The following is a 16226-nucleotide window of genomic DNA, read 5'->3' on the forward strand; positions in this document are numbered from 1 at the left end:
CCTCATGTCGTTCTACACCCGTAAGGCCTTCGTTCATCTTCGGAACACAAATTAAGTTATTTTTGATTAAATCCAATGGCTCAGTGAGGCCTCTATAGACAGCAATGTCATTGAACTTCTCAAGATCCAGAAAGGTACTCAAAACATATTTAAAACAGTTCATGTGAGATCAGTGGTTCAATCTTAATATTATAAAGCAACGAGAAAACATTTTGTGCGCCAAAAAAACAAAACAATGACTTTTCAACAACATCTAGTGATGGCCGATTTCAAAACACTACTTTGAATCTTTTGTTTTGAATCAGTGATTCGGAGCGCCAAAGTCACGCGATTTAAGCAGTTTGGCATTTTGACACGCGATCCGAATCACTGATTTGAAACAAAAGATTTGAAGCAGTGTTTTGAAATCGGTCATCACTAGATATCGTTGAAAAGTCGTTATTTTGCTTTCTCTCGTCGCTTTATAATATTAAGGTTGAACCACTGATCTCACACTGATCTCACATTGCTGTCTATAGAGGCCTCACTGAGCCATCAGATTTAATCAAAAATAACTTAATTTGTGTTCCGAAGATGAACGAAGGCCTTACGGGTGTAGAACGACATGAAGGTGAGTAATAAATGACATTATTTTCATTTTTGGGTGAACTAACCCTTTAAATCATGCAACACTTGGCTAAGTGCTAATGTATGCGATTAACGCCACGAAACAGGAAGTTGTTGTAAATCAGCCATACAATGTCCAATCTGCCCCAAACTTCACATGTTTGAGAAGAGTCCTGCCCTGAACACATCTACATGACAATATTCAGTTATAGTAATAGCGCCACCCACTGGCAACAGGAAGTGACATGTTTAACACCGTGATACACTACTAGCAACATACTAAAATATGCAATTGAGTCCTTAACATGCTAGAAACATTCAAAACATGCTAGCAACACTTAGCTGAGTGCTAAAGCATGCTATTATCGTGAACAGGAAACAGGAAACAATGTCCAATCTGCCTCAAACTTCACATTTGATAAGTGTCCTGGCCTGAAGACATCTTCATGCCAAAATTTAGTTATAGTCATATCGCCACCAGCTGGTAGCAGGAAGTGTGGCAAATACAAATGACTGACGTTGTCCTCCTATATTTATATACTTAAATGCATATATTTGCAATATTTATATACTTTAATTATACTTTAATTATATAATTAAATGCATATTGCCACCCGTTTCCTAAAGCCACTGGGTGGCGGTGGCACAGGTGCGAGGGCCCTTTCATCGCTGCTTGCAGCTTTAATTTTAAATTGTAATAATATTTCACAATATTACAGTTTTTACTTTATTTTGAAATATGCAACCTTGTTGAACAAAAGAGACTGCTTTCAAAACATTTAAAAAATCTTATCGACCCCAAACTTTTAAATAATAGTGTAAATAAAGATATATATTTACAGTGTTCCCAAAAGTATTTGACACTTTTTTTTTACATATAAAAATACAAGAATTCAATTACATTAGAAAAAATATCAATAAATATTCTGCAAACAAATAATGCCAAAGCTTTTCACAGAACTAAATGCACTTTTCTAAACCAATTGTTTAATTATCTTAACCAACTGCTCTTTTTAGTAGATCTATGAAGTCAGTGTAACATGTATCTTTATTATTGCATCTATTATTTTATTAAATAATTCAAAACCTTTTTTTTTGTGTGAAAATCTTTCTTTAAAATAAGTAATAAATATCACTTGGTTTGATATTTTCTTACATAAAGCAATGACATTCATACATTGTTAAGTGTGGTTTTAGTATCCAAATACTTTTTGAGGCTACAATATATATTATTAAGAGCAAACGTTCTATCCACAGCTTCTGTGATAGTGCCAACTGTTCCATCAACAGTTTTCAGTGTTTATCTGTGCCAGCTGGGGCAAATCTCTGTACAAAACACTGCTCACAGAAACCTAATTAGTAAGGACTCTTCAAAGTAAACAAAACAAATCATAGGCTGGCACAAGCAATTAAAGACAGGTTAAATGCATACACACAGGCTTGTGATCTCCACACTGGAACTGAGTGATCTGACGTGGAGGACAATGAACAATGCCCTTCCTCCCCATAAACTATGGAAATAGATTACATAAGAAGAGGGACGTCCCTAGCGTAGAACTAAAGAGTCAGAGGAGGAAGCAGGACAAGTCTCCATCACCATGATAAAAGAATGTGTCTTGCCACTGGTGCTTATGTTTGTGCCATGCATAAACAGAGAACAAATAAATCCCAGATGTGTGAGCTGAAGGGAACACTGCTTCATGAAGCTTCGAAGCTTTACGAATCTTTTGTTTCAAATCAGTGGTTCGGAGCATGAATCAAAAAAAAAATTACCCTATTTATTTTCTAAATACATGTTAATTTATTATGAAAAATTCATCAATGCAGTTTTTACTTCGTAATTTCAAATAAAAATATAACTAGATGAACAACAACAACCGATGGATAGAACCAAGTCCCCGTCCTACAGTTTTCATTTTTGATAATCTGTTTCATTTGGATGTACATCACAATATGGAAGAAAAGATCTGTCGCTACTTACGTTACATAGCAACAGAATTTTTAGGTAAAAGGTACTGCACTTTCCATGTCTCCTTAGAAAATGTGTATATATATATATATATTTACATAATTACTGTATATTACTCATTTGAGCCTAATTCAATGACTTGTTCATTTATTCACAATTTACTACATAATGAATGCCATGTACAGTAGTTCAGTAAGTGAGTGAACATTGTGCATGACATGCCTAATTCCAAACGGCCTGAAATCTGACATGAATTCCAATCTGACTTTAATCAGAGATCAAGCCACATGCAAATTTGGTTTGTAAAAAAACAGATTTCATGCAACAAACAATTACACAATTTTTTTTTCCTGCCTGGCTTCACAAAGTCCATTAGACAGTAAAGTTGAGAAAAAAACAATTACACAATTTTTTTTCCTGCCTGGCTTCACAAAGTCCATTAGACAGTAAAGTTGAGAAAAAAAAACAGACTTAAAGGGTTAGTTCACCCAAAAATGAAAATGATCCCATTATTTACTCACCCTCAAGCCATCCTAGGTGTATATGACTTTCTTCTTTCAGTCAAACACAATTGGAGTTATATTAATTTTTAGTAGTAACCTCGATTTTGAAGCTCAAAAAAGCACATCCATCCATCATAAAAGTAATCCATACGGCTCCAGGGGTTTAATAAAGGCCTTCTGAAGCGAAGCAATGCTTTTTTGTAAGAAAAATATCCATATCCCGCTAACGTCCATCCGCGTGTTCACGAGAGAGTCGAGTTCCGGTGTATGACGTAGGAAGTAGGAGTAGCATAAGCTTAGGTGAGAGTAGACGTCTCTCGCTGTTCAAACAAATAGGGCTGGGCAACAAACTCAAGCTCCTCCAACATTTCTCTTTAAAAATCCCCATTTTAGACTTCTAATTCATGACCGGTGCTTTGTTTTACTCTATCCTCTGTGCTTCTGCGTTTGTCAATACGTCATGTGTTAGGTCAAAGTTCATTCTTCCGCTGGAATCGACTCGCATACGGAAGCCAGTGATTCTAGTTTATAAAGTTATAAATATGGATATTTTTCTTACAAAAATGCATCGCTTCACTTCAGAAGGCCCTTATTAACCCCCTGGAGCTGTATGGATTACTTTTATGATGGATTGATGTTCTTTTTTGGGCTTCAAGGTTACTATTCACTCCCGTTATAAAGTTTGGAAGAGCCAGAATACTTTTTAATATAACTCCAATTGTGTTTGACTGAAAGAAGTCATGTACACCTAGGATGGCTTGAGAGTGAGTAAATTATGGGATAATTTTCATTTAGTTAGAAGATTTGAAATTTCTCCACTGGGAAACTGATTCATAAATTTAATCATTAAATTCTTATTATGTGATTGTTGATATTGAGCGCTATTAAATTGGCCAAGACAAAACAAACCAAACATAGTCCAAGATAGTCTGTAGTGTCCATCTCCCTCTTACTGTTTTGCACTATTTTTCTTATGTAAACCTTAGCTACAGAAAAAAAAGACTAATATATTTTTTTCTCTCTTGACCTAAGAGCGTCACTTTATGAAACTTTTGCAGACACAAATGCTCTTCCAGGTAACTATGAATAGATGCCTCCAATTCCAAAAAAAAAAAAAAAAAAATGTTCTTGTTCTATTTCCATTTCACAGTCAATGCCAAAGGACAGTCCTCCTCCCAAATGGTCATTCACCTCTAGCTGAGTAAAAGCAAAAGTATTTTTTCCCCTTGCAGAAGCTGGCCCCTTTTCTCTCATTCAGTAAATCTGTGACAAGGATTAGCAGAGAATAAAGTTCAATATAAGTATGCTATTACAACCAAGGACATCTACAAGACTGATACTCAGTAACAGATGTGGTTGAAAGTCTGAGTTTGTTGATGTTGAACGAACATATTCCTATTGCTCAGACAGGTGGCAGGGAATGGCGTGTTCAAAAGCCCAGTTGTAAAGGAAAGAAAAATAACTCCATTTTTAGCTGAGAGAATGTGATGTTAACTGTTTTATAGCTGTCTTATCCCTGTGTCTAAGATTTATTTTCAGCCAATTCCTAAGGTTAAGGATTCCTAAGACTAATTTCCTTTCAATTATGCAAGGTTTTTAGCTTAAACCATGCCACATAATGTCAGCACATGGTGGAGGAGTAGCAGGTCTTCTTGTCTCCTGTACTGTTCCAGTTTAATTATGGTTTACCCGTTTTCAGAACAACCACTGGGTGTTTCTAGTCCCAGGCTTTTTATTGGCCTTAATGTCAATATTTTTACAATTTAATAAATAAACGCAAGTGGTGTTTACCTGTACAAAGTTTAGTATGCAGGATTTTGTGGATGGTTGCCAGGATGTTGCCATGCAGCTGCTAAGGTGTTCAAAGTGTTTTTATTGTGTTACTATAGAGTTGCTAGGGTGGTTGCTAGGAGGATACTTACTGGTGCACATAAAAAGAATCAACCCACTGCCTAAAAGAGACACCTCAAACCAGTCTCCAAACCAGACTAAGCTTGTCTTCAGTTGACATAGCTGGAATCCCAGCCTGACCAGCTTCAAGCCAGCAAACCAGGCTTAAGAATATGGGATTTGTTTTGCCCGTTTTATAGTCCGACAAGCAAAATCTGCCAGTCTGATCACAAAGAAAAGTATTTGCTCACCTCTTCTCAAAAAGCCACACAATTTGAGGTCATTCACGTTTGAAGCACAAAAGTTTAATGGTAACACTTTACAATATGGTTCCATTTGTTAACATTAACTACATTAGTTAACATGCTAATAAATACTTCTAAAGCATTTATTAATCTTAGTTAATGTTAATTTCAACATACTAATACATTACTAAAATCAAAAGTTGTGTTTGTTTATAATTTTGAATGGACCTGAGTTAACGTGAAGTAACAATGAACTAACATTAACAAAGATTATTACGCTAGTTATTGCATTAACTAACATTAGGCTACTAATGGGACCTTATTGTAAAGTGTTACCAGTTTAATACTTAGTGTAAGGAGTTTGTTGAAATCCATATACCCGATTAGAAGCAATAATAATGATGCTTGCCTTAAATGCTTTGCTGGTTCAACTATGTCTGAGAACTTTGATAAGTAAGGGCAAATGAGCATAGAGCAGCAGCTGAGTGTGGGAATATGAGTAAGAAGAAAGGAATCTGGAGCTTGTAATGACGAATGATGTGGAGTCAGCTCTACAGAAAGCATTTCAGGACACATCACAGAAAAATACTAACATATACACGGCATGCAGCAGTTCACTGTTCACAGCTTGGGTCTATAAAAAAGGTACACAAACCAACTGACAAATACGGTGTATAAACGACCGTTCCCAGTGAACCTCAGTGAGAAAGAGAAGGGGTGGAGCAGCACAATCTCCAAGCAGACGTTAGTAGCCTACGCTTGTCCTATTACGACACATTGTCCAGATGTGCCAGAGTTCACATCTGCCTAGTTTGAAAGGATTGAAAGACTGTACATGGCTTAATATTTTGGAATTAAAAGCATAACTCAATCCCAACCGATTGTTACCTGCTCATATGACCAAATGTGTCACTGCTACTTACTGTACATGTGTTACTTTACAGTACATTTGAGTATTACTTTTTTCATTTGTTTTATTGTTACAAGATTTTGTCTCTGGCCAAGACCCATGGATGGAATAACTTTCTGGTTTGCTGCCAGCAGTAATTTAGCACAAGTAGTGTCTGCAACTATTTTCCACAACCTTTTAATATATATTTTTTTTATTTCTGTGGCTGTGTGATTGGAAACACATGGAGGCAGAGAAAATGCCAGGTAATTCCATTACTTTACAATGTTTCAGGGAATCGTTTTGATCCAAACGTTCAAACAAACACATTTAAACACCATTGATTCTAAATATATGTAAAACTGCTGATGTAATATGATGTGCATGTATGGGTCTCTTTGTGTGTGTTGTGTGACTGCATGTGCTACTCAACAGCACATAAAATGACTTCTTAGAATCATGAATGCCAGTGTGCTGTATGCCAAATTCTTAAACCCAATTGAAAATGTCACTCTGCCTCATCGGTGAAAGTTTCCTAAAAGCTTAATAGCAAATTTGGAGAAAGTGAGTATGGACGTCTTCGCAATTTGGCATTAGACAGATTGTAGCAGACAGACTGAAAGTGTTAGCAAAGGGACCTGGCAGAGTCAACTTCATCTCAGCGGTGTAGACTGTGTATATGTTCACTGGAAATATGAATGTTTTGAAACAGGCCTTCTGCCCTGGCCAAAGTGCTGTCGGTTCATTTGATTTGGTATCCATTTACCTCTTTTGTTGCACTATAATGACACCTATTTGGTCCTCTTAGGTAAAGCACATTTCAAAATAAAATACACATACTACATGGAGGTAAACCACAGTATTTTACAAGGAATTTTCCACAGACATCCCTTGGAATTGGAATACAATGAGGTAATGCGCTGGCTATCCCATTCACAGCAGTGTTTGAGGACACCAAGGTCAGGTGGACATGTCTGAAACAAATTGGGTTTCTCTCCAGAAAAAACAGGGGAAATGCTCTAAGCTTCCATTAGGTTTTCTACAAGAAACTTTTCCAATGGGTTTTCACACAACTAATTTTAGTCACCGTTTGAGAACCTGTTTCGCATTTACTGAGTTAGACTGATGTACCGCCATTCCGAATATGCAGTGGTATGATTTCATGTGAGGGATTACTTTAGCATCGGGCTGATAAAGCAATAATGTTTCCTGGAAAAACATAATGCTTTGCTGTTGCAAATTAAGCGTGCTGAACAATTCCAAACATCTGGGTTGGGAACTACTCTTGGATCCGTTCTGTGACGTGACCTTGGTGGAGTCTCCCTATAGTAGATGAATCAAAGAATGCCTCTTACCTTCCGACCAGCTTGACCGGGTAGTCCAGGTAGCCCTAATATCCCAGGGTCCCCCTATAAAGAGGACACTGAAAATTACTTCTGGTATGGTAAATTTGGCATTTTAAACATATTCAGAGACACCACACAACTCACTGCTCACTGATTCCTGAGAACTGGAACAGAACAGGTTACAAAACTAAAAATATTTAAAAACTAAAACTTATGTTAGGGTGTTATCTCATTCTTCTTCCATTTTCTTACACAAAGTCTGAGTTTTTCCTTGTCTTGAGAAGGTGAAAAATATAAAGAGAACCTTCATGATGACGGCTGACTTTGATATTGGCTGATTTCATTTTTTTTTTTTTTAAATGTTCAACAATGTAGACAAAACGTAAAAATATAGTTGTGAAAACTCATAAAAGAGGAATATTGTTTTATATGAACATCTTTCATCTGTCAGGACATAAACATACATAGATATAATGCACACTACTGCTGAAAAGTTAAGGGTCTGTAAGATTTTTTTTGGAAAGAAATTGAATACATAAATTCAACAAAGGAGGCATTAAATTGATCAAATATGACAGTAAATACATTTATAATGTTACAATGAATACAATGAACAATGGGGGATATGGTAACACATACCTTTATTCCATTTGGTGCTCTGCCAGGTGAGATTCCAGGGTCTCCCTTTTTCCCCTGTAACACACAGAGGACAAACAACTAATACTCACACAGAATATGTATATGGGATCCAAACAGAGTATGTTATTTTAAAAGGCTTTTAAATGAAAAGACTTTTCAAACTACCTATAGTGACATACCACTTGTGAATAATGCATACATCACACAGGAAATGAGGCGGTTGCTGGGGAGTTATTGTGACCCCTGCTCTCAAATTAATTCCAAACAGAAGACTGTAACAGGATTCCTCTCTGAATTTTTCTATATAGTCAACATGGATAAGAGTAATGAAGGCTTGCAAAGGAAAGGAGTGTTGTTTACACAAGAGAGTGACCCATGTACGCTTGAAGAATAAGTTTACAGTAAGACTCTGCAATGACACTGGGGTTCACACACCACATTCTTCTGCCTTTTCAGGCAATGGGATGAAGCCATGCTTAAAAACATCTGTTAATATATTTTTTTCTCCAATTAATCTAAGTAGAATAATTTTGCAATGAATGCAAAGTTGTTGTTGTTGTTTTTTTTTGTTGTTGTTTTTTTTTGACAATGCTTCTGTCATTGTTTTTGCATCACTTTCACAAAAGTAACTATGCAAATCAAGTATGGTGCAAACATGCCCATAAAATCTGTGCTGAATGCAATTTGCATGTCATAATCTTACGGGGCAGTTTTGAGTTTGGTTGTGGAAGACTCAGGAGACAGTACAGCATCATTCCAACACTGTGATTCAGACACCTCGGCTCTTAAAAGCCAAACATGTACTTGTCTACACCATGTGTCTGGATATATGCCAGTAATCACACTCTTATTCATCATTTGAAGAATTACTGCTCAATGAATGATAAATTTACTACTATTTCAGAGAGAAAAGCCTGCTTGGAATCCCACAACAAACATACTGAAACTAGTGGTAATTCTGTGAGTCTCATTCTGTTCTTTTTGTCTCATTTTTGTCCCATTTGGCAGTAATAATAAAAGAGGGAAATTTTAACTTGGGCTCGCCTTCATATGGCCAAGAAAGATCTTTGTTCTCCTGGTCTATTGTAAGACTGCCACAAGCAGCCAGATGTGGTAAAATGCACAACTGTGACAAACATGAATGGAAATAAACAGGTCCAATAATGTCCTCAAACCCTGCTGAAAAATCCAGCTAAAACCAGCCTAAGCTGGTTGGCTGGTCTTAGCTGGTTTAAGCTGGAAGTAGCTGGTTTTAGCTGGTCTCCCAGCCTGGCTTAGCTGTTCAAGCTGGTCTCCCAGCCTGGGTTAGCTGGTGTTCAGCTGGTTTAAGCTGGTCTCCCAGCTAAAACCAGCCTGACCAGCTTAGGCTGGTTTTAGCTGGATTTTTCAGCAGGAAAGTCATACATCATCCTGAATTTCTTGCCAGTGTTCATTAGAATTCAGCTACTCATGCTTTTACTGTTTCTCTTTTAATTTACAACAGCTAAATGTAGATGGAAGAGTTACTGGTTTTCTCTTGGGTCCCAAAGTAGCCATATTTTTTTTGTAGTACTGTTGTAGTATGTTTTTATTGCTGTCATCTTTTTAGGTATTATAAAATAATACATAAACTACCTTGTGATATCACTATTGTAATAAAACACAATCACTAATTCAAGTGCTACATAACGCACATATGGCTAACAAATAGAAGCCACTGAGCAGATCAAAGCTCATGTACAGGGGTTGGACAATGAAACTGAAACACTGGCCAAAAATTGTTGGGAGGATTAATGCCTATATATGCGTGGCATGGTGGTCAATCTTCACTGATTTTACATTCCATCAGTAAGAGCAGAGTGTGAAGGTTGAATTAGCAGAGCAATAGCACAGCTGTACATAAAATATTGCAATCCACACAACATAACGGGAGACATATCAGAGTTCAAAAGAGGACAAATTATTAGTGTGAGTCTCGCTAGCGCATCTATGACCAGGACAGCAAATCTTTGTGGTATATTGAGAACTATGGTATCAAGGGTAATGTTGGCATACCAACCACGTAGGACGAACCACATCCAACAGGAGTAAGCAAGAGGAAGCTGTCTGAAACGGATGTCCAGTTACTATCCCGGATTGTATCCAAAAAAACGTTTTCTTCCACCAGCATCAGGTAGTGACCTGGCACTGTTCTGGAAGAGGAATAGCTCAAGATCCCTCTGGCCACTGTGAAGGACTTGTATCTGTCATTCCCAAGATGAATTGATGCTGTATTGGTTGCAAAAGGAGGCCCTACACCATATATATATATATATATATATATATATATATATATATATATATATATATATAGTATCTCACAGAAGTGAGTACACCCCTCACATTTTTGTAAATATTTTATTATATCTTTTCATGTGACAACACTGAAGAAATGACACTTTGCTACAATGTAAAGTAGTGAGTGTACAGCTTGTGTAACAGTGTAAATTTGCTGTCCCCTCAAAATAACTCAACACACAGCCATTAATGTCTAAACCGCTGGCCACAAAAGTGAGTACACCCCTAAGTGAAAATGTTCAAATTGGGCCCAATTAGCCATTTTCTCTCCCCGGTGTCATGTGACCGTGTTACAAGGTCTCAGGTGTGAATGGGGAGCAGGTGTGTCAAATGGCTGTGTGTTGAGTTATTTTGAGGGGACAGCAAATTTACACTGTTATACAAGCTGTACACTCACTACTTTACATTGTAGCAAAGTGTCATTTCTTCACTATATATATATATATATATATATATAGTTTTTTTTTGTCTGTTGTAGTGTCTTATTATTTGATGTGGGTGTATATTGATGTGAATTTATGTGTGACAGTAAATGCTGTGGGATGCGAGACAATTTTTGGAAGAAATTCCAACAATAAAGTGAAAATGAATTGAATTTAATTGTGGTCTAAAGCCAGTTTCATTGTCCAACCCCTGTATATGTTTAATGATCCACTTTAAGTTTGTGGGATTCACTAAAAAGTTAAAAGACTTGAATTTTATGAGGACAGCTTTTTATGGTATGTCCAAACAAACTGATCAATTTCATCACATGTTGCTTTTTAAATTAAATTAAATTAAACAAGGAAATGATCCCATAGTTCCAAACACACAAGTCTAAGTTGATCACATTCACAAAAACATCACAGTACTGTATTTAGTGGTACATACCTTGGGCCCGGGGGTCCCTGGATGGCCTGGGTTTCCATGCGGACCAGGGGGACCCTACAAAACAACACATGTTCACTTGTATTTGTGTGCTGTCTTCACTATAGTTACTGTGCAATCACTGCAGGACACTTAAGCTGGGTCACAGGCCTTGACCCACATTATTGTTTTTCCTTTTGCCAAAAGAAATGGCCAGTAAAAAGACTAGAATCAAAAGGAGAGGGACATAAAAGAGAACTAAATATACAGAGAGAGAGAGAAAAAAGAGTGAGTGAAATAAATACTCATGTAGTGGACTGTTTTACATGCACTTGACCATCACTTCTGTCAGTTCAATCACTGCTATCAGGGTCTCAAATTAACACTTATAAAGTGTCAATGTGAGTTGAAATTGACTTTGGCGGGTAAAGGTAACTCCCCAGTTATGAATTGCAACATGATTTAAATCACATTGTAAAATGATAATTTGACCCTCACTGATGTAAGCGACTTAAGCTAATTAAATCAACGACAACTGCCTATTAAAGAAAACATCTGTCACATCTCATCTGTCTTTAAACAACTTTTTCCTTAGTGGAAATTGTATTGTCAGACATTTAGTTTGGAAGCCTTAAAAGTTTTTTTTTCCTCTATGTGGTGACACATTTTTCTCAAATTGTATCTTCCCCAAAACTCCCTGTGTTCAATTAGAAGGATAAATGAATTTATTCTTTTTTAACAGATCAGGTAAAATTGCATCTCAGTGCCAGTGAATGAATAAAGGTTAGCAATATTTCACTGATATAATCATGTACAAATAAATGTACAATACAATACAAATAAATTAGAATTTAATTGAAATAAAAATAAAAATAATATAAATAATAAAAATAATAATGCATTAAAATGAATTAAAAATTAAGTAATACGTTTTTTTAATAATTGACTTTGACTTCAGTACAGTAACAAAAAAGGGTGATTTAAGTTAGCCAACAACCTGTTTTTATAATACCACACCTTTTCCCCTCAAATAACATAAATAGACATTTGTACATGAATATATATATATATAATAACTTGACATCAAAGCAGATATTAATCTGTAAATTCCTCAAAAAACGATGTGTGGTACACTTGCGTGCCTTTATACATTTTAGACAGAAAGTTGTAAAGAATGAAATAAAAATCACATTATGTCAGGACAATAAATCAGCAGACCATACAGGGGTTCAGGACCTCTCAGCCCTCCACCTTCAGCTCAAACATTGGGGGAAAAAAAAGGTTTTTAAACAAGAATCACGACATTTACTTTAGTCCCTTAAAGTCACCAACCCTGTCGGCATCTGAGGGAAGCAGCCTAGTCTAAGTTACGGAATGGAGAAATGTTTAAATATCTCATACATTTTTTATTATTCTGGCCCTCATGAAAAGTACTGTACGTAAGTAGCACAGTTTGCCCAAGGCATGCATTCGGAAAATTGCCCTCCACTTAACAAGAAAGTGTTGTGTTTTAAAAGGTACTTCTAGCATATGCTTTTGGCATATAACATATGGACATGATTTTCTTCATTAGCTGACTTTTCCAGCAGCGACCAGGGGGCTTGAGTAGAGAAAGAGTGCAAAAAAGCTCCCTAGACACTGATTTATATGCTTGCAAAGCAGACAAAATGGAAATAATCTTAAACAACAAACTGCAAAAGCCACAATACAATGCCTGTCACTTTGGAGGATAAGATGTGCTAACTGAAACTAAAGGCCACACTGATAGAAAAAAAAAAAAACTTTTGGGGAAAATGATTCGTGCCTGCTGATGTTATTGTTTATTTGCTCACACTTTCTGCATTGTTTTAGCACATGATTCATCAAAGGCAAAAGCAAATCAGGTAAATAAGCACAAAATATGTGCTGAATGTAATTGTCATGATACAATTCCCTATCTTAAGGGTGTTGTGGAGGATGCAGCAGACTACAATCTGTTATATGTTAGTGAGACTGTACAGCATCACTCCATTGTTGTGATCTAGACACCTCAATCAGCTCTTTAAAATGCAGAAAGTGTGCTTGACTACATTTCATATCTGTATATATACAGGTTACTTAACTACTTTTCTCTATCATGTAATTATCATTTCATAAATTACTGCTGCCAAGATTACTAGAAATTGTACACAAGTATCTCTCATAAAATGAAAATCTGTTTACAGTTTACTGGCGCAGCCCTATTTCAGCACATTTAGCAGCTACTTAAATGGATTGCGTGTCGTTCTTTTTGCACTGAAACACTGCAATTGTTCGCCTCTGTGTTTCATAAAGTGCAAAATGATTATATCTATTTGATTTTATTTAAATAATTACGTTTTCACGTTAATCACATTTTAAAAAAACAGCATAAATCTGTTCATTGTGAAATCAATTAAATGTATTCAGTAAAAAGTATAATCATGGTTAAAATATGGCTAGCAGTGTAACAAGCAATATTCAGTTAGTTAAAATGTTTCAAATGGAAAGAAATGGGATTCACTGATGATAAATAAACCTGGTTATTGTGTATTTGAAACACGTTCAGTTCATTTGTGCTTTTAAATCTTATCCGTTTCATTTAAGTATGACTGACAAATATGCATTATCTGTTTATGTTAAAACTGTGTAATCCAAATAGATGGAATTTATACAGTATATACAATTCAAATACATAAATCTTAAATTTAGGCCTAAATATTTTTGAGTGATAGCTGACAACCGTCAGGGAAATTATACTGTAGAGCAAATAACATGCAATGGTGAGATTCAAAGACTTAGCGAGAGCCAAGAGGCAATGCTAAGTCTACTTGTCAAAGCGACGCTATTATTTTATATATGATCCACCAGGGGTTAGCCATGAGTGGGGCTCTTATTCATTGCCCTTCCTGCTGAGTACACACAAACTGGCCATATGGAGATACTTACAAGAAGCTCATGTACAGATTTCCACCTCGTTTTTTATGTTTGGTCAGGTTCTGCACATGTGGCCGTGGTTAGTGATCAGAGGAGATTGAGAGAGGAGTATCAAGAAAGCCTATCAAGTTACATATTGGTTAATCTCTCCTGCTCACTTTCAGTTCTCCAACAGGCACTCGTGTGGGCAGACGCGCGTGGTGGTTGTCACTTTCCGCCTCATATATTTGAGAATGGCTGACTTATGGTAGGGCTCCCTGACCTGGCTCAAAGAAGCCCCCTGCTAATGTTTACCAGTGCACTTGAGGGAATATCTTTGTCTGATCTGGCCTCTTGACCAAGTTAAACTATGTTTAAAGTGAACTTTTTAGTGTTGGCATTGTAAAGAATTGGATCTAAGACAGCATGTGCAGCGCCAACGACAGAGACAAACTGTATGTCAGAGAATTTTACTGTGTTGATACAGTATGTCCAACACTTGTCTGTCATCTATGAGGCATTGATTCACACCAGACAACCCTGACAGACCACATGACCCAGCGCATGGTGACACAGAAGGGAATGGTTTACAGTTCTGTGCAGTTGTGAGAGACCTGAGGGATGAATTACTACATAAACACTACCATACTTGGTATAGTCACTAAAGAAGTATGGAAATTGTTCACAATTGCTTTTTTTTCTTCAAAAATAATTATTAGCCAAAATGTGCAAGTGACAATAAGAAAGTGACAAGGCACCAGACTAAATAAACTAGCCTGACTAAGTTTTAAAGAAAAGCTATAATAGAACAATTTCAGATGGTAGAAGAAACTGTGAAGCAAATTGCTTGATCATTTTTCTTTTCTTAGAGGACTGTTTAATTTGCTATTATAATGAGTTAAAGATGTGAAAGTACGGGCAAGTTCACTAACATGATTTCTTCATGACCTCTGTCCCTCACATTTATCATTTTTGCAGCATGCCAATGTTCTTCACCATTCAACAATTCTTGAGCAGTGTTGGGGAACTTTACTTTGAAAAGTTATATTATAAAAAGCAACTAGTTCTGTTATTGTTGTTTTTTAAGCCCAGAACACACCAAGCCGACGGTCGGCCGTCGGGCAGTTTTTGTTCGTCAGCCTACTAAGTTTTCTTAGTGTGTTCCGCACCGTCGTCCTCGTCGGCTTTTTTCGGCCAATTCGACATGTTGAATCGGCATCGGAGCTCGTCAGTCAGTCGGGCCATCTGATCATTCTGATTAACTGTTCAGCCACTGCCACCTGCTGGTATGGAAAGGCATTTCTTCTTACGCAGGCGCAGAACGGATGTGCTACTTGGTCAAGCGTCAAGCGTCGGTTTGGTGTGTCAGGGCAACTTTGGACCCAGACGCTGCCGACGTGAGCCAACCTCGCAGTCTGCTTTCGTCGCCACTAGTTCGTCGGAGTCAGCTTGGTGTGTTCCGGGCTGCTATATGGGCAGCAAGTTAGTACTTTTGCATTACTTTTACATTTATATTTAGATCCATCACGCATCTTCCATAGATTGAACCATACGGCAACAAATGACAGAACACAAGACCTTGATTTGATTGGATTATCTGCCTTATTTTTCAGTTAAGAGCGGGTGCGGCCATTTGTAAGTTTAATGTGTCCGGCTTCCGGGTGTCATTCAATTGCGGTTATTTTTAGCTGTACAAAACAGCTTGTTATGCTGCTTGATATTGCAAACTGGTATTTCTTACCATATTATTTTAATGTATTGTCTTAATTATAAACATACTGGTTTGTAGTGCAAACAGTTTTACAGTTTACTGCACTTTGATATTCTTCTCGTTATTTAGTGGCTAATGAATTGGAAGTCTCGCACATTCACAGAAAAGACCTTACTTCCGTGTTAAAAATAAGGTGAATAACGGCGAATATTTAAACATGGATATCCCCACTGACCATCTTTTCCTGCCCCAACTCAAACATCACAAATACATCTCATACAGGTGCTTGTCAAGCTATGTCTCAAAAGGTACTTTCAATAAAAGGTCCATCATATTAGGAATACATTTAGCTG

At 36.8% G+C, this 16226-nt stretch overlaps 1 protein-coding gene across 3 annotated transcripts in view; it reads right to left on the reverse strand.

The window, feature by feature from the left end:
• The window catches only part of col27a1b (collagen, type XXVII, alpha 1b), a 115004-nt gene that overhangs the window by 75937 nt on the left and 22841 nt on the right, over window positions 1–16226 (reverse strand). For all 3 annotated transcript variants that reach the window (XM_051894871.1, XM_051894872.1, XM_051894873.1), the window contains exons 5-7: window positions 11274–11327; window positions 8088–8141; window positions 7458–7511 (exon numbers count right to left, since the gene is read on the reverse strand). In XM_051894871.1, the coding sequence (XP_051750831.1) occupies window positions 7458–7511; window positions 8088–8141; window positions 11274–11327 (162 nt within the window). The remainder of the gene's footprint in view (window positions 1–7457; window positions 7512–8087; window positions 8142–11273; window positions 11328–16226) is intronic.

Source organism: Ctenopharyngodon idella, chromosome 5 (assembly GCF_019924925.1).
Source record: "Ctenopharyngodon idella isolate HZGC_01 chromosome 5, HZGC01, whole genome shotgun sequence".
In the NCBI taxonomy this organism is placed as follows: Eukaryota; Metazoa; Chordata; class Actinopteri; order Cypriniformes; family Xenocyprididae; genus Ctenopharyngodon; species Ctenopharyngodon idella.